This window comes from Asparagus officinalis, chromosome 1 (assembly GCF_001876935.1).
Source record: "Asparagus officinalis chromosome 1, Aspof.V1, whole genome shotgun sequence".
NCBI classification, from domain to species: Eukaryota; Viridiplantae; Streptophyta; class Magnoliopsida; order Asparagales; family Asparagaceae; genus Asparagus; species Asparagus officinalis.
Genome location: NC_033794.1, coordinates 14,220,990 through 14,240,405, shown reverse-complemented (window position 1 = coordinate 14,240,405; position 19,416 = coordinate 14,220,990). Strand labels below are relative to the sequence as shown.

At 39.9% G+C, this 19,416-nt stretch overlaps 1 protein-coding gene across 1 annotated transcript; it reads right to left on the bottom strand.

Annotated features, from left to right (window-relative positions):
* LOC109830879 lies at nucleotides 8,415–13,783 on the bottom strand. Its single transcript, XM_020398238.1, has 5 exons — nucleotides 13,693–13,783; nucleotides 11,150–12,037; nucleotides 9,993–10,454; nucleotides 9,708–9,894; nucleotides 8,415–9,115 (listed from the first exon to the last, which is right to left on the bottom strand). Exons 1-5 carry the CDS (start codon nucleotides 13,756–13,758, stop codon nucleotides 8,415–8,417), a joined length of 2,304 nt encoding a protein of 767 aa, XP_020253827.1. The 5' UTR covers nucleotides 13,759–13,783.

Below are 19,416 nucleotides of genomic sequence, written 5' to 3'. Positions count from 1 at the left end.
AAGTTTGCCCTGGTGTTAAGCCTCTGCTTACTAGCAATCCAAAAGAAGACCTTAGTTTTAAGAGGGATCGGGGATATCCAGATGAAGTTGTATAGAGCAGATTTGATACCCCCAGAGGTCAGGGCAGAATAAAAAGATTTGACAGTGAAAATCCCAGAAGAATGTAGGGGCCACCACAAACTATCAGAAGCCAGGCTATCGTAGACAGAGAAGTTATCCAGAAGAGAATGAAGATTAAAAGTTTCCTGTCTATCTTCTGTCGTGATGCCTCTCCTGAGGGTGGCATGCCATTTCCAGTAACAGGGTTAGCACCATTCTTAGAATAGAGGGAGAAGACCACCTTGCTTACAAGAGTCTCTCTGTCGAAGATTTTCCAAATCCATTTAGATAGGAGAGCGATGTTGAAGGATTCAAGGTGAATAACACCCAGACCACCCTCCTTTTTCTGCCTGCAGACAGAACCCCATGAAACCAAATTCCTAACAGACGAGGATAGATGGTTGCCATTCCATAAGAAGTTTCTCCTTATCTTATCTACAGCTTTGATGAGCCACCTTGGTAGCTTGAAGAATGATGAGTAATATAGGGGAATGGTAGATAGAACAGAGTTAAGGAGGGTCAATCTACCACCCAAAGATAGAGTTTTACTTTTCCAAAGGGAGAGTTTTTTAGAGAAGGAATCTAAGAGAGGTTGACATTCTCGCTTGGTGAGTGAACCAGACTTGAGGGGGAGACCTAAATAGGAGAAAGGGAGGGACCCTAATGAACAATTAAGGAGATTGGCAAGCTGGGAGCCCTTGAAAGGGATTTTGCCGAGGTAGAACAGATTGGATTTTATATGATTGATTCTGAGCCCAGAAACATTAGCGAAGATAAGCAAGATGGTCTTTAAGGTGATCATATCCGAGGGAAGAGCTTTAGAAAAAATAATGGTGTCGTCTGCAAATTGAAGAGATCTAATCTTATTCAGTTCTCCTCTGAGGTTAAGCTGAGATAGATCACCTGCAGCGATGTTATTGATAAGCATTCTGTTAAGAACATCCACAACCAGAAGAAAGAGCATTGGGGAAAGTGGATCTCCTCAGGTAATGTAAGATATTAAGTTTTCGTTCATCCATTTATCTGGCATTTGAATAAACATATGATTATTTATACTGCATAAATGAGTTTTCCATGAAAGTTGTTGTAATTGATAATATCAATACTAATTAAGTTATAGGCAAATATATCAATGAATATACATCTTGTTTTTCTCTTTGTATAAGAAGAAAACGAGAAAAAGAAAAAAAAAGGGGAAAACTCCCTTTGATATATGATGTGGATCCATTGATACTTTCTTATAAATTAATGGTTGATCTTTATATAGGATCACTCATTTAGGCTTGAGTCGTTGAGAGGTGGTGAGTCACCCATTGTATTTTACTGGCTTCACTTTGCAATGAATAATAAATAATTAAGCTAAAGATGCTTTTTCAATTTTTCATAAGGGGTTTTTGCTTTTAGACCCATTTGTTTACTCCCATTTATCTTTAAACCCAAGTACTATTATTTCTATCTTTAAGCCCAATTCACCTTTTGTATTTATCTTTAAACTCAATCTCCAAAATATAAAAACAAGTGGTGAAAATATAGTATTTTGAAGGTTGAGTTTAAAGATAAATACAAAAGGTGAATTGGACTTAAAGATACAAATAATAGTATTTGGATTTAAAGATAAATGGGAGTAAACAAATGGGTCTAAAAGCAAAAACCCCAAAGGGTGCTGTCAGTTGACTACTTGATACCGCCCTCTTGTATTCATTTGACACCACCCTCATGTAAAGAGATTAGTTGGATTGAAGGCAACATATTTTCTTTTCAATTTTATGATCTTTAAATGAGTGGTTGAGATATGACCATTTGACTATTAAGGATAAAAAATTTATTTTTGGTACCAATGATACTTATACTTCTTATAGAGGTTAATGAGTACCAAATTTCATGTATGTAGCTTACTCATGTTTGCCGTGTGGCGAACTTTACCGTAGATGCTCTTGCTAAGTTGGCGTTGTCTTATGATCATGCCAACTCGGTAATCACTCAAACAATCCTAGAGTCACTAGTGACTATTTTGGAGGTGAATAACTATGGATGTGTTATGTCTCGATTTGCTACTCTTTAATTTTCTTTCCGTTCTTGTCGTTTGTATTAGGAGAAAAAAGAATGATGTGGCTTAATCTCAACTAAATGTGAATTGAGGATCGTTTTTTCCATTATTATCCTGATATACTGTTAGGATAATTTAAACACAGAACCAGGAAATAGAGAGACAATCACAAACACAATATTTACATGGTTCGATCAAATTGATCTACGTCCACGGCAAGAGGGTGTATCACTATATTTCTTTCTCAACATACAACACTCATACAAAATATTGAGAGCTCACAGATTTCTCGTGTGGCTTTCACTCTCTGTCTCTCAAGCTCTGTTCGTTGATTATTTTGATATCAGAGAGGATAAGGGATTTATAGGCTTCATAAGACCACCAATCACGCCTCATGTTTGTTGACAAACAAAAGAAAAACAAAACCGGCCTCTTTATTTGACAAACAAAAGATTTCAACTCGTGATATCTTCTTCTAACCCCTCTACTTCTTCTGATGGATATTTGTCAAAAAACTGCGGCCATTCTTGTTTGTTTCTCATTTAGCACTCAATTTTTCAACCAAGCACTGTCATTGTCAACACGCTACCTACACTTTTGTGGCTTGATGTTTTTGACCAACAATCTCCACCTCGGTAAAGTTTTCCAAAAACTGAGCCGACACCATCCAATCCAAATGTCTCACTTGTTGCGTCCAGGACACCGTGAAACAATTCACGACAACGGACTCAATCCACAACAAGTCGAGACCCAAATAAGAATGCGAACACTCTCCAACCTGGATTGAATTCTCAAACATCCATAACTAGTGAGTTTTCACCCGTCTTGCAAACAATGCCCCAAAAGGGGCCACTTAACAAGTACGAATGCCTCCCAAATTCAAGCAGTGCTTGAACTTGAAGGATGGGATCGGTTTGGTCAACATGTCAGCTGGGTTGTCTGCAGTACCAATCTTCTTCATCGTGATGTTTCTTTCAGCAGTTGCCTCACGAATGAAATGATATCTGACATCAATATGCTTTGTCCTCTCATGATGTGCTGAGTTTTTGCTTAGATGTATTGCGCTCTGATTGTCGCAAAATACAACTGAACTAGCCTCCTGTAGAAGTCCAAGCTCCCTCACGAGATTTCTCAACCAAATGGCCTCTTTTACCGCTTCTGCTGCTGCCATGTATTCTACCTCTGTGGTAGACAAAGTAACTGTCGACTGTAGAGTCGATCTCCAACTAATAGCTGAGCCAGAAAGAGTAAAAAGATAACCAGTCAAAGATCTCCTTTTATCGAGATCACCTGCATAGTCAGAATCCATAAAACCTACAACCGAGGTTCCCAAAGTACTACTATCAAAAACTAAACCCAATTCTGAGGTACCCCTGAGATACCGTAGGATCCACTTTACTGTTTCCCAGTGTGTCTTTCCTGGTTGAGCTATGTATCTGCTTACTACACTAACTGCCTGGGCAATGTCTGGACGAGTGCAAATCATAGCATACATTATGCTACCCACTGCATTAGAGTATGGAACTCGGGACATCACCTTCTTCTCGTTCTCACTTGTAGGTGAATCTGAAGCCGAGAGCCTAAAGTGAGGAGCCAAAGGAGTCGTAACGGGTTTGGCCCTTTTCATCCCAAAGCGTTCAAGCACATTTTCAATATAACTCTTCTGTGAGAGATATAAAGTTCCAGCTTTCCTATCCCTCCTGATCTCCATACCTAAGATCTTCTTTGCTGCACCAAGATCTTTCATCTCAAACTCATCACTGAGTTGTTTCTTCAAAATAAGAATCTGCGACATGTTCTTAGCAGCAATAAGCATGTCATCGACATATAATAGAAGATAAATAAAAGAATCATCTCCTAGATGCATGTAGTACACACAACTATCATAAGTACTTCTTGAGTACCCATGACTAAGCATAAAATTATCAAACCTCTTGTACCACTGTCTGGGAGATTGCTTCAGGCCGTACAAAGATTTCTTCAATCTGCAAACTTGATCTTCTTTACCTTCTACAATGTATCCCTCTGGCTGAGACATATAGATAGTCTCCTCAAGTTCGCCATGCAAAAATGCAGTCTTCACATCAAGCTGCTCAAGCTCCAGATCAAATAGAGCAACTATGGCAAGCAATACACGGATGGAGGTATGCTTCACAACCGGAGAAAACACTTCATCATAGTCAGTTCCCTCCTTTTGTCTATAACCCTTAGCTACCAACCATGCTTTGAATCTAGCATCTTCAACCCCTGGGATCCCTTCTTTCTTTTGAAAATTCACTTGCATCCAATTGCCCTTTTACCCTTAGGTAATTTCACCAAATCCCAAGTCTGATTCTTGTAGAGTGACTCGAGTTCTTCTGTCATAGCCGTGGCCCAGCGTCCAGATTCTCCACATGAGACAGCTTCAGTAAAGTTTGATGGCTCTTGAATACTCATCTCTTCAGCTGTCGTGAGAGCATACGCCACTAATTCAGCATGTGCATATCTTTGAGGAGGTTTGATCTGTCTCCTCTCTCTGCCAGTGGCTATGGAATAAGGTTATTCCGTCTCAGCATCATCAGCATCTGAGCCTGAATCATGTTGCTCTTCTACAGCTATAGGAGCAAATTTTATAGACGACTTTTGAGACGTCTCTCCCTCGAGCTCCACTTGAAGCTCCACCTTATCCATGGTCTTCTCTACATTTCCTGTAGACTCAACAGAAACCTTCCCATGATCAAGCATATATCTTTCATTAAAAGTAACATCTCTACTAATAATGAATTTAGGAGAATCAGGTTCAAGACTCCACAAACGATAGCCTTTAACGCCATCAGCATAACCAATAAATATGCATTTCTTAGCTCTAGGCTCAAGCTTACCCTCTCTAACATGATAGTAAGCGGGACATCCAAATACCTTTAAATTTGAATAGTCATTTGGTTTACCTGACCATACCTCGTTTGGAGTCTTGTGTTCAATGGCGGTAGAAGGAGACCGGTTCACCAAGTAACAAGCTGTGTTAACAGCTTCAGCCCAGAAGTCTTTATCCAACCCAGAGTTTGAGAGCAGACACCTAGCTCTCTTCGTCAATGTTCTATTCATGCGTTCTGCCACCCCATTTTGCTGAGGAGTGTGCCTGACCGTGCGATGTCGTACGATCCCAGAATTTGAGCAGAACTGATTGAACTCACCACTGCAGAACTCTAAGCCATTATCTGTTCGGAGACGTTTAATCTTCTTTCCAGTTTGATTCTCAACAAGTACTTTCCACTTCTTGAAAGTTTCGAACACCTCGCTTTTGCGCCTGAGAAAGTAAACCCAAACTTTTCTGGAAAAATCATCATTAAATGTCAGAAAATAAAGAGCATCACCTTTGGATGGAACCTGAGCAGGTCCCCACAAATCTGAATGGATGTAGTCGAGAGTGCCCTTCGTCGTATGTGAGCCTGTCGAGAAGCTGACCCGAGTTTGCTTCCCAAACACACAATGCTCACAGAAAACCAGTGATGATGTATGATCACCACGAGTAAGCCACGTTTACTCAAAATAGTCATCCCCTTCTCACTCATGTGGCCTAAGCGCATGTGCCACAATTGAGTAGTGTCCCTATTAGCATCAGAGGACACACTTGCAGAGCCTGTCACCATACTACCTTGGAGAACATAAAGACTGTTCACCTTACTACCTTTCATTACAACCAATGAACCCTTAGTAACTCTAAGAGCTCCACCTTCGCCAGTGTAAGAACATCCAATAGAATCCAAAGAACTCAAAGAAATCAGATTTTTCTTTAAGTCCGGGATGTGTCTCACATCTGATAAAGTTCTCACTATCCCATCGTGACACCGGATGCGAACTGTACCAATGCCAACTGTCTTGCAAACTGTATTGTTGCCCATCAAAACTGATCCACCACTTATAGATCTGTAAGTAGTGAACCAATCTTTATTTGGACACATATGAAAAGACGCACCTGTATCCAAGATCCATTCTTTATCGGAACGGCCATCCAAGGGACATACTGTAAGAACCGTCTCAACAACAACGACAATATTAGCCTTTGCCGTATTAGCTGAATCTGAGGTTTCACCACGCTGGTTGTCTTTCTTCTTTAGAGCATAGCATTCTGACTTGTAATGCCCTTTCTTGTGACAGTAGAAACACTCCACATTTTTCTTGTTTGGGGCTGACCTGGACTTTGAGCGATTTCTGGATTGCCCTTTATCACCTTCTCTGGCCTTCGATCTACCTCTGGCTAGCAGACCATCAGCCTGCCCATCGGTACCTCTCCCATTCAACTTTGTTCTCAACTCAGCAGAGTTCAAAGAGGCCTTTACATCCTCAAGACTTATGGATTCTCTTCCATACAACATAGAGTTAACAAAGTTTTCATAAGAGTTAGGCAATGAACATAACACAATGAGAGGCTGGTCTTCATCATCAAGCTTTAGATCCAGGTTTTTCATATCCATGACAATTTTATTAAATTCATCAAGGTGTTCTTGAATGGGTGTACCTTCCTTCATCTTCAATGTGTATAGCCGTTGCTTCAGGTATAATCTCGTAGTAAGAGATTTCTTCAAGTAGAGACTTTCGAGCTTTGACCACAACCCCACCGCCGTTTCCTCATCGGCAACTTCACGAAGCACATTGTCGGATAGTGATAATTGCAAGGCGCTGTGAGCCTTTTCGTCCATCTCTTCGATCTCGGCACTAGTCATATCTTCTGGGTATTTTTCGTCCATCTCTTCGATCTCGGCACTAGTCATATCTTCTGGGTATTTCCCGTCGATAGCTTTAACCATACCTTCACGTCGCAACAAAGCCTTCATCTTTATCCTCCATAGGCCGAAATTGTTCTGGCCATCAAAGATCGACACCGAGAACTTTACAGAAGCCATTGTAGAGGATTGAAAGCTGCCCTGGAACCGAGAAGCTCTGATACTAGTTTGTTAGGATAATTTAAACACAGAACCAGGAAATAGAGAGACAATCACAAACACAATATTTACGTGGTTCGATCAAATTGATCTACGTCCACGGCAAGAGGGTGTATCACTATATTTCTTTCTCAACATACAACACTCATACAAAATATTGAGAGCTCACAGATTTCTCGTGTGGCTTTCACTCTCTGTCTCTCAAGCTCTGTTCGTTGATTATTTTGATATCAGAGAGGATAAGGGATTTATAGGCTTCATAAGACCACCAATCACGCCTCATGTTTGTTGACAAACAAAAGAAAAACAAAACCGGCCTCTTTATTTGACAAACAAAAGATTTCAACTCGTGATATCTTCTTCTAACCCCTCTACTTCTTCTGATGGATATTTGTCAAAAGACTGCGGCCATTCTTGTTTGTTTCTCATTTAGCACTCAATTTTTCAACCAAGCACTGTCATTGTCAACATGCTACCTACACTTTTGTGGCTTGATGTTTTTGACCAACATGCTACCTACACTTTTGTGGCTTGATGTTTTTGACCAACATATACGTAGGCTAGAACCCCCGACTAGCACACACATTGTTCGTTTAGAAAAACAAAATTATTACTGAAATAAAAAATGTAACAGTATCATTTTATTTTAATTAATAGAAATTTTTAGCTAAAATTGATACCCACTTTCCACTTTCATGATGACTTCACCACTTTTTCAGAGGGAAGTAAAATAGGCATTAAAATTTGCGTCTCTCTTTCTTGTGTTGTACTTTCGACTCTTGCGATAAAATATTGAAGTGTTGAAAGTGGATTACTTTTTTATATCTTCATTTTTTTACTTCCATGCAAAGAAACATAGCAAAGAAAAGAAGTATCTAATTATATCTTGACATGACCCTATTAGTATGTATTTCATTCTCATCTTACACTGGAAAAACATCAAAAAATGAGTGCAATTGATTTACAGTCTCTTTCATTTTCACTTTTAGTTTATCAACACTCCCTTAGGCATACATATAAATCAGATCAAAAGATGGATATACTGTGTACATGTCATATACACATTTCTGGGGTGCACAATTCCATGAATGTATTTCCCTGCAATTCACCTCCTCTTAGGCAACTGAAATGTCTTCTTCAAGAACCAGCTAGCAACCTCATCATTCCTATGGCACAGCACCCTGAGCACAGTATTCGGATCTGACCGGTTCCACCGTCCGGTGGTCGGCGGCATCAGCACTCTCACTCCCAAAACGATCGCCCCCATCCCACCTCGGCTCACACGCTGCCGTTGTGAAATCCTCGACCAACTATCAGTTGCCATCCCATCAGCGTCACCACCCCCCTCACACCTCCGCCTCCCTCGTCCACCACCTCTCCGCCACCAGCCCTCTTCCCGATGCACAGAACACCCTCTTCAAGCTATCCAAATCATCGATAATCATATCGTAGTCAGCCCTCCGATACGCCCGAGTACTCCCTCCGGCTAATAGAACCATTAAAAATGCGTCGAATGCCGCTTTCATCACCTCCTGGACTGCCAGTGGCTGAGCGCAGTCGGTCAGGACGGTGACGAGGAGGGAGAGGTTCTGCTTCAGTGTGCGGAGGCCAGGGCCAATACGGGCCTCAGCAACGCCATATGCGTAGAGGCCTTCATAGAAGTAGCGGGCAGAGTCGATGAAAATGAGGCGGTAGGCTGCGACGCGGGAGACATGGAGATGGCGGACTGGATGGAGGAGTGGGAGATGTCGAAGTGAGAGGGACGAGGACGTGTGGCGGTGGCGGTGGTACGGGTGGAGGAGAGGATTTGTCGACAGAGTGGAGGAGGGAAGGAGTAGTGGAGGGTGTTGAGGCGGACATAGAGGCGCTGGGTGCCGCGGCTGGCGAAGGAGGGGCTGTGGTGCGGTCGACGGGTGCAGAGCGAAGGTAGGTGGCAGTGGGCGGAGCGCAGGCGCAGAGGCAAGCTTGTGCCAGAGCTTGATGAAGGTGGGGTCTTGGTTGCAGCGGGTAAGTGGGGGGAGGGTGGGTATGTAGCTCTGCTTGCTCCCTGCACTCACATTAAAGATACAAGTTTATTCTTAACATATGGGACTTAAGTATCAGATGATACTAAATTTGAACAGATACGTTGATTATAAAATGATTTTAGATCAAAGAGTAGAATTTCTCTATCCGATTAGTTACAGTCAATATATTTTGGGGACTATTTGATTTGGGGAAAGAAATGGCAAAAGACAGAAGTGGGTTCCAAAGTATTGTTCATAGTAATGTTTGCTGATGAATAAGGGTGAAATTTGACCCAATAATTATCAAATAATTCATTAACTATTTGTCTAAATATTTTCTCAAACTTCATTATATGGTTGCTCAAGCAAAAGCAAATATGTCTTCGTATTTGTTTACTGAATAAATCAACTATGATAATTGACTTATTAAATCAAACTATGAATGCCCCACCTCGTCCTAGCTACACAAAGAAATTGAGAGGAAGACAAAATAAGATTTTGTTAAAACAAGCATGAAAAATTCCAAAAAGGAGAAAAAAACTACTTACGGATCTGAAAATGGATTTAAATTAAAATGGTAATTTACCTACATGATTAATGTTAATATTGCATGTTTTTAGACTCTTTACTTACCGCATGATGAGACAAAGGAGGTGTAATCCTGGAAAAGGTTTTCCAGTCCATCAACAAGATCCTGAACCAATTCCTCCCTCACCGATGAAGGGATATCAATAAATTCATCAACTGTTACCTTCACAACCATCATCAGATCCACAGCAGACTGTGCATAGGGCTCTGATTTAGACTTCGGATTCCAACTCTGTTGTTATTGCAGACCAACCAGTTCATCCTCATGAACAAAACTTTGCATATGTAGTAAACAAAACATACAACTTAAAATGCTGGATACCAACTCACCTCAGTTTCTTTCGCTCTTAAGAAACACTCCCTCCCGATCCTTAGCCTCTCGTTGATCCAATTCTTCATCAGGTTCTTTACAACAGAATCAACTTCATAGGGAATCATCTCTGTAACAACCCCCTTTCCTCCATCATCACACTCTGATGAGTCCTCAACAACCATTTGGATCAATATCTTCTCGAGTTTTCCAGCAGTTTGCAAGACCCGAATCGATTCATTTGTCAGGGTCGTGATTCTTGCCATGTACTGCTTTAGCACAATACCGAAGCAGCTGTGGATGGTGGCCACTGCAACTGCAGATGGGACAGGATGCCATTGCTTCAGGAGGGGGCTGAAGTTCTCTTTCTCGTAGATGGCTAGGGCTTTGATCTCCTTGGTGAGTTGCAGTAGTACTTCATTTGGATACTCTTCTATTTCCATAACCGTGCTGTCTATTTGCCAATGACCATTTTCAAATATCTGCATGTATCGAGACTGCATGAGTTTCTGCCTTGATGTTGATTGTATTATAGTTCATTATGAGACGAGGAAGGCAGATATTAATTATGGGAGTGGCTTTAGTCCTAGGACATAAATATGCTAGTTATGCCCATGCATATAACTAAACACTATGACATCAATTTAGATTACTCATTCCATTCATTTTGATCTTCATGCCTTGAATGATGTATAAACAAAAAGCTAGGCATAAAGAGTACTCATTATTTGTGCACCATGTGATTGCAAACTAACTGTTTTCTGTCAATGCAACTGAAAGTAATACATGAAAATGAGTCAAAAAGTTGAAACATCAAAAATTTTCAGTTATAGATGTTTTAAGATATGTAGATCTTGATGAACGGAATGGATCATTCCTTGAAATAGCTCCATTAATGCATGAAGAGGTCTAGTATTATCAGAAACCGTTCATTTTCACAACCACTTGATACATGAGCAACATATACCCACTATACATGTTTTTTTATTTATATACCTTTTAAGGTATGTAGATCAAATGAACTGTTATAATTGATGTCTTATCATGTAGTTCCATAAGTGGTAACTTAAACCACTCCCATTAATTAAAACCATTAGGGAGAAAAGGACTATTGAAGCTGACCAAATAGAACTTGGCAACAGTTCATATAATAGGTGACTGTCCAGGATTAACTAACCTTAGCGAAAGCACTCTTCAGAGAAGACCTTATGTACATATCCACTCGACTCTCCAACAAATTCATCGTTATCCCACCATCCCGATCCATCAGCAACCCCCCTCGCATACTAGGGACATCTTCACTAATTTTTGCTATCGACAACGCCAAACTCAGCACATTCTCCATGGTCCCAATCAGCCCCTTCTCAAACCCCTCATGGTAGTTCATCAACTTCTTCTCTGCCCATCCCTGCATCGAACTCAAAGTTGCTGAAAGTATCTTCAGATAACCAGGCTCCCTGTCAGCTTTTTTTATATCGCTGGCCACCTCTGTTAGCATTGCCAGTACTGCACACATCAAGTCTGGCTCAATTTGACCTGTGATCACATACTGCTCAAAAAGGGCCCAAGTGAAACATACATCATGGATCATTTTATTAATACCCAATACCACCCAAGTCTTCTTCATTAGCTCTATTAATTCATCCAATTCATCCAAGACGACAGTCTCATCGCGTAAATCAAAGATTGAATGTATTAGAGAGAGATAGAGGTAGACATTGAGTGGATATCCATCGGCCCAGTGACAAACATCGCTGGTAGGGAAATTGTTAGGGCTTCTCCATGCCAATGTGAGGACAGAACTGCAGAGGGTGCACATTGCTTCAGAGTTCTTGCTCGTGTCGATGGGTTTGAGCTCGCTCATTTGGACGACTTCGCGAAGGCGGAAAGCGGCGGAGTTTGGGTGGTCGAGGGGGGTTGATGGGTGTAAGCTGAGGCCTGTTTCTAAGACCTTGAGTTGTCGGCGTTGCCAATGGTGGTACTCGTTGGTGTCAGTGAATTCGGATGGTTTTAGCTGGCGGAGGAGCTCTAGAGGGAGAACGATAGTTTCTGCTCTTCTGCCCGTCTGCGACAGGGATTGAAAGAGAATGTTATCAACATATACTTGAACTTAAGTAGTTACATGATAACTTTTACATGTAAATTTATGGACTTACACACTCTACTCAGAAAACATTGCACGGAGAGAATTAAGCGTGTGGCTCGTATAGTTGCAAGTAGAGATGTAAAGTGATAAGATCATGATAAGATGACAACATTTTTGTATGAACATGTGCCTGTGTAGGATGGAGCACATCAATGGCAAATATATTCCTCTAAAAACATAATGTGTATATATGTAGACATTGCAAATTCGTGAAAATGCATGCGCACACTTTTCTAAAATTCGAAAAGTAGGATAAGAAAGTATTCTCCACATTTTTTAATCCATTGTACAGAGACGAAGACTCGTCAAATTAAATAGAACTTAATGTGTCTCTTTTTTTTTAATAACGAAACATACCTTAAGTTTACCAATTTAATATACAACTTACTGTTTCTTGTCATCAGGGTTGCATGGATATGCGTAGTACGGGTATTAGTAGGGGTATGGGTATTGTATGTGTGTGTATTAAAGGGATTTGGATCCTCTCCACTACAAAAAAGTAGTGGAGAGACCACAAATTTTAATCTCAAGCGTTGATTATTTAGTAGACGGTTATGATACAATCTAAATCTATCACTTACCATACCCCCGTGTATTTGTACTCATTCCTAATTTGCTCTAAAAGAAAAAATCATAACCATCAACTAGATAATCAATGGCTGTGATTATGTAGTGGTCCCTCCACTATTTTTTTTGTAGTGGAGAGGATCCGAATCCGTATTAAAGTTAATAATGGGAACGGGACACAAGAATTTTGTAAAATGCAGGGTAGAAAGACACGGCTCTATGCCTCTATGTGTGTATTGAAGTTAATAATTTACATGATATCATCATTGTTTTTCAATTCATTATTACCAATGTTTCCCAATCACTTTCCAATGAAACACAGAGGACATTTGCCTCGATATTACACAAATGCTTTTTTTTTCGTTCAACACGTCTGTTTAATATGGTAAATGACGTTGCAAGATAGGTTTATGGTGCTTTATCATCAAACGTTCTACTTTGGTAGCAATAGTTTGTACAATAATCCATGGGAAATAACATTGTAGGTTTGTTTTTTGTAAAAGTCTAAATTGCACTTAAATGCCCTAAAGTTTAACTAACCTTGCACACAAGTGACCCCTCTTTTAAATCCGAGCAAAAAATGCCTCAAAGTATTTAATTATTATAGATAAATACGCCATCGTTAAAAAAAATGGCGTTGACTTTTCTCTCCATATCCAATAATATCACATAACAAATGGTACTAAAATAAAATTTTTAAAAACTTTAGGATATTTAAGTGAGGCCATTTATAAAAATGAGGATATTTATATATAAGATTGGGTAGACGTGTAACATTTTGAAACTTTGAGATACTTTGGGGGCATTTAAGTACACGGCACTGAAATAGGGGGCATTAAAAAACTTTGGGATACTTTGGGGCATTTAAGTACACGGCACTGAAATGGGGGTATTAAAGTACAACGTTGGTGAAACTATACCGCATTTAAGTGCAATTTAACCTAAAAACAAATTTCATCTTTTTGAATCCAAAACCCATCAACATCCAGAAAGTTTAATTCTTTTACCTGGCCAACGAGAGCCCTCATAAGAGCCCTCCTCAACCTAGTGTCCCCTACCTCGCCACCCGCCATCTGCTAGCTCATAATCTCCGCCGACGTCATCCCCTTCATCGCCGTCCGCGTCTTCCCCTTCTTCGGCGACCTGAGGTCCCAGCGCCCTCACATCATCCTCGTCGGAGGCGGCCGCCTTCCTCGCCCCCCCAGCCCCAAACCCCTCTTCACCCCTGCTGCACCACTCCGCATGATTGCCCCTCCCTTCCCTCCGGCTCCGCGGCCTCCGCCGTCATCGGAGTAGACGTGTCGAGCCCGGCCGCCGAGCCCGGCGGCCGAAGGCACGGCAGAGGCGAAAAGAGACCTCGTACACGCGGTCTCGCGAGCTCTATCGACGCGAGGGGGTCGATTGGGCCGAGGGACTGAGGCGGCGAATGGTGTGCAGGGACAGTCCGTGAGGGTGCCGGGCGCCGGCCCATCCTCGAGAGAATCCGGAGGCGGCAGCGCCGCTGGCGGTGCCCGCGGAGGATTGAGAGGAGAGATAAGGGAGAGAGGAGGAATGCAATGGAGACCTTGGGGGATTTGAGAGGGCTGATGGGGGAAATTTGAGGGGATTGAGAGAGGATGCTCTTTATTTTGGGGAGGGAGTTTTGTAGAGTATACTCGCGCGAATGGTCGTGGTAGATTTTTTGAAATAATATAGCCTATTTCTGTAATATAGTCACTTATTTTTGATCTAGTCCCACATCTTAACGTAATTGTTATACTAAGTATCAATCTTGAGGGGTGTTACGACGGAGCGAATACGGCTCGGGATATGACACCTTAGCCATGATCCATATCCCGCTTATCTCCATCTCGGATACGGATACGGATACGAATATACGTCGGTAAAAAAATTGCATATCCATGATCCGCGCAAAATCGGATACGGTTACGGATATATTAGTGCGGATATATAAACGGATATGACATGGCGAGATAATCGAACGGATATGATGAAACTAGAATCGTATTCAGAAAAATATAGTCATGTAGATAAAAAAGAGTTCGTTAAATAATGTTCAATTATGATTGAAACGCTAAGATTAAGACATCTTGATCATCAAAATTAACAATAGCGAATCACATAATCTAAGAATCGAAAACTATCTAAGATGCTATTAACAATATGATATTAACGGATATTTTCGGAATACCGGCGATACAGATATTTCACTACAAACACATAATCCGCAACCATACTCCTATCGTAATAGTTCTGGAGTAGAGCATAATTCGCATCCTCTTTATAAGGATTACGGTTAGCACGATTTTCCTCGATACAGGATAACGGTTTGCCACCTAATCAAATCTAAAAATTAGCAGCTTAAGTCCCTAAATATCCCTATAGACCTTTGCAAATTGTCCTTTAAGTTTAAATGAAATATTCTCGTCAACCTTCGAGGCGCGTTCAAGTCAAATGATAATTTTACCTTTCTATTATGTTTTCCAACCCATTTTTCAATGGGTTTAAACTCAATACCTTACCCACTTTAAATAAAAAAATCTAAATCAACTTGAGTTCTTCTTCTCTAACTTAAAAAAAAAGCGCCATAAATTAAGGTTGAGCTTCACAAAGGCTTCAAACAACAGGGAGAGTGGTTTGGTAATTACAAATGTTGGGTTAGGAGTTAACCCAAACATGGTTAGGTTTTTTAGCTAAAATACTAGTGGAATGAACATTTTGCAAGCTCTTATATAATTTGAGCGAATAAAATGCTAATCCGTCCCCCACATAATTGAAATTGTTATAAGGTCATTCAATTTGTATCCGTTAACCCAATCATTGAAATTAGTGCTTGGAGGACCTAACATCAATTCCAATGATGTAAGGGATCAAAATATTAGGGTTCTGTTTGGCAAAACTAGCTGAAAGCTGCGAGATTATAGCTAAAAGCTGTTAAGCTAGCTGAAAGCTGTGAAATTGTAGCTGAAAGCTGATAGCTGTATAGCTAGCTGATTGACTAGAGCTGTTTGGCAAAAGTAGCTATACAATTAGCTTAAATTTGTTAAATGACTAAAAAGGACATGTAATATTATTGATATAAAATTAGAATTATTAGGGGCAAAAACGGAAGAAAAAAATTAGCAGCTCCTTCCCAAAGACAAACGCTACTTGAGGTAGCTTTTCAAAAGCTACTTACAAAAGACACAATCTCCAAAATAATCTCCTCTTATTTTTTGTCACCAAACAACTCTACTAGTTTATTGACCAAGTCAATAAGACACAATCTCTTAGATAAGATACAATCTCTTGTTGCCAAACAGTGCCTAGAGATTTCGTAGAAAAACTTTTGAATTTTTTCCCCTTATATATACCCTCCAAATATTACGCTTTAAGGGACTCGGTGAAAATGGCCCCCATTCCCTTTTTATAGATAGCTGTGAACATGGTTGTAATTTTTATAATTAATATAAAACTTAGATTTTTTTTTTTTTTTCCAAAAGAGTGTCTCATTATAGTTTGGAAGCAAAAGACCTACTTTTATTTGAAACTTAACCTTAAAAATATCTATAATCTAAAGGGTACATATTGGAAAAAAGGGTTAATGTCACATAACACCCTTAAACTTTGTGGGGTTTTCATGTACTCTTGAATTTTATTTAGCTCACATAATATCCTGAACTTTAGGGTATCCCACAAAAACTCCTCCGACCTTTAACATTTCTCACCAAACTCCCATACATGTAATTTGCCAAAAAAAAACTCTAGGAGAAAAAAAATTCTCAAATTCTAGCATATGTTAGCAACTTATATGCTTTCCTAAATTCTAGATTTTTCTCTACAGAAAATTGTAGTTATTTTGTAAATTTAATATAGGAGAGTCTAATGAGAGAAGTTCAACGTTAACTGGGATTTTATGAGACGTCACATAATTTAGGGGGGTTAAGTGGGATAAGTAAAGTTTAGAGGGTTATATGAAAGCCCCCAGAGTTTGGGGGAATACGTGAAATTAAATTCAAACTGCAAAATGTCATTCTCTCCCTCAAAGCCTCAATCATCCCAAACAATTTTCACAAAGCTGGGCGAAATCAAATTGCCTTACAGACTCTGTCAAAAAGCACAATATTACATCAATTCTAGGGTGATAATTGTCACGACCCCAACTTTTAAACTAGAAGGAATATTGGGGTTGGACTAAACCTGTGAAAATATCCTTCAAAAATCTACATTCATTGAAAGACCACCAAAATAATCTCACAATTAAATTAAAACCAACAACAAATATTATCTATAATCCAAATATCAATATTAATCCAATTAACTTGAGATAAATAAATATTTCCCAACTTGAAAACTCAACCTAAAAGGAAGAATCTTATCATTACAAAACTCCCAATAACAATTAAACATCAAATACTAATTTAACATCCACCTATAAGAAATTTAGCAATCCGCAAATTTATTCATTGCTCTCTTCTAAGAATTTAGAAACCGCCAACTCCATCTAATCTCGAGTCTCTGAAAAGAATGAATAACACAATGAGTTCACAACTCAATAAGTGGATAAATTTATACATTAAATAATAATTTTGCAAAAACTCAAATAATGAGAAGGAAAATATTAAAATAATAAGAAATCATCAATGAACACTAATTGTTGATGTTAAGTAATCAAACAGTCAAATATATGGTGGGAGTGAGATTGATTAGGGGCCGCTCGCTTCTCCGAATATCTAGTTTTGAGTTGAGTTGAGTAGCTTCAGCCTGCACAAGTAGAAACTCGTGAGAGAACGGGGCTTAGTTCCCCGTGGTTCCTCTGTCAGTCAAGTCAGTTGATGAACTTGAGTGGGAAAATAAAGAACTGTGTGAGTTCTTAAGTGTAGTCCAATATACTTCTCAGATATTACTTGGAAAAATAGTCTGAAAAAAATCCCCTCGAAAATTGCCCTCTTCATGTTGAGAATAATACCTCTATTTATAGTAGTGCTGAAAAGGTAGAACGGTCACTTCGGTCGAGCACATGATGGCGGCAAATAAGTATGGTTTGACAATTGCGTCAGCACCTACTTTACAGGTTTCGGTGGTGAGTGGAGGAGAGATCACCTCAGCATGTAATATGAAGTGATTGGGGGCATGGCGGTGCCGACGTGGCCCGATGTATCATGAAGACTATCAGGACTAGAGGTATGATAACGTTTGCCAAACATTTAATGTAACACCGACGTGCTGTCAGCAGGAGAGGCTTGATGTTGAAGTCGTCCTTTAACTTGATCGAGAAGCAATGCCCTTCGAGTCAACCCCCGCGAGGCGTCGAATAACTGGTTGAGTAGGCTCGTACGTAGCGAGTCGTCTTTGACAAGAGGGCTAACAAGTTCCGACATTTGAGTCGATCTAAGGAGATGTCGACTCGGCGGGTCGACTAAGTCGAGATTCTTGGTTGCCCTGACTGTCAATTTGATTTGAGCGGTGCATGTAAGGGGACACATGTCCATTACTGGCAAAAGGCCGTACTTTAGGACTGAAAACACCATAACACTAATATTTCATGAAAATATTCGAAAGCTTAATAATCATGAAATGAAAATAAGCATGTCACGTCTCAATGCAGTCAACACTTAATGTCCTAGTTGACATGGTATCCCCACTTTTATTAATCCCATGGTACTAGGGTATAGAGACTCAAAACTTAGGTTTAGTCGCTAAAATAACCTCATAGAGGCACATGAACCCTGTTTAGATGGCTTACTTATCCCCGACATATACCAATATATTGACTTGAGATGCATATGCTTTGAGAGCAATGAACAAAGTTCGTATAATCAAATATTTTATAAAGTAATTCCAAAGGTCAAATACTAGTAAAACCAACTATATATGCATCTCAACCTACTACTCTAAGAAAAGACATAATTGTCAACAAAGAACATAAAAAAAGCTTATATCAAATGTCCATGTGCATCAGATCCAAACAACACAATAGGAGAGTAAGTCCAAAGGATATATAATCCATCAGAAAAACATACATATATACTTACTATCATTTCTTAGGAAAAATACACAATTCCCAGTGCATAAATTCATAAGTTATCTTAACCCGAAAGACAAACAAAAAAATGTTCACAATGCCTCCTCGAAATCACTTGGAGTCCCTAAAAATACATACATACAACCATCAATACAAACCTCCTACTAAACAATTTATTCATTAAACATACTAAGCTTATTCAACATATTGTTGCGCGCCGTGCGGAAGCGTGCTCGACAACCAAACGAGTCGTGCGATGAGAGAAGAAAACCAAAACCAAACACGAGTGCAATTTACCAAAATATAGCACAAATCAAACCAAACATAAAGATATACATAGTTCAGTAATTGCCTACGTTCACGGGAAGAGGATGAGGAGATTTTACTATATTGAGGAGAAATACAACGGGTTACGACTCACACAATCTCATAAATATAATTCTAACCAAAGATCTCAACTCCCTCATAATATCTCCCTCATAAAGTATTCAAAACAATCCAAAATCTCTCATTCTAAAACCCTAAAAACTGTATTTGTATTTATACCAAACACCAATCCAAAACCAACTGGGAAAAACGAACTAGCCCAATTACTCGCTTCGCAGTCGACCGGGCACAAGCCTGCGGTCGACCGGCCAGAAACCCAAAATTTACCCTGTAAACAACACACTTTTGGTCAACCGCACGAGCGTGGCCGGTCGACCGACCCGAACAGGGTTACGGACCC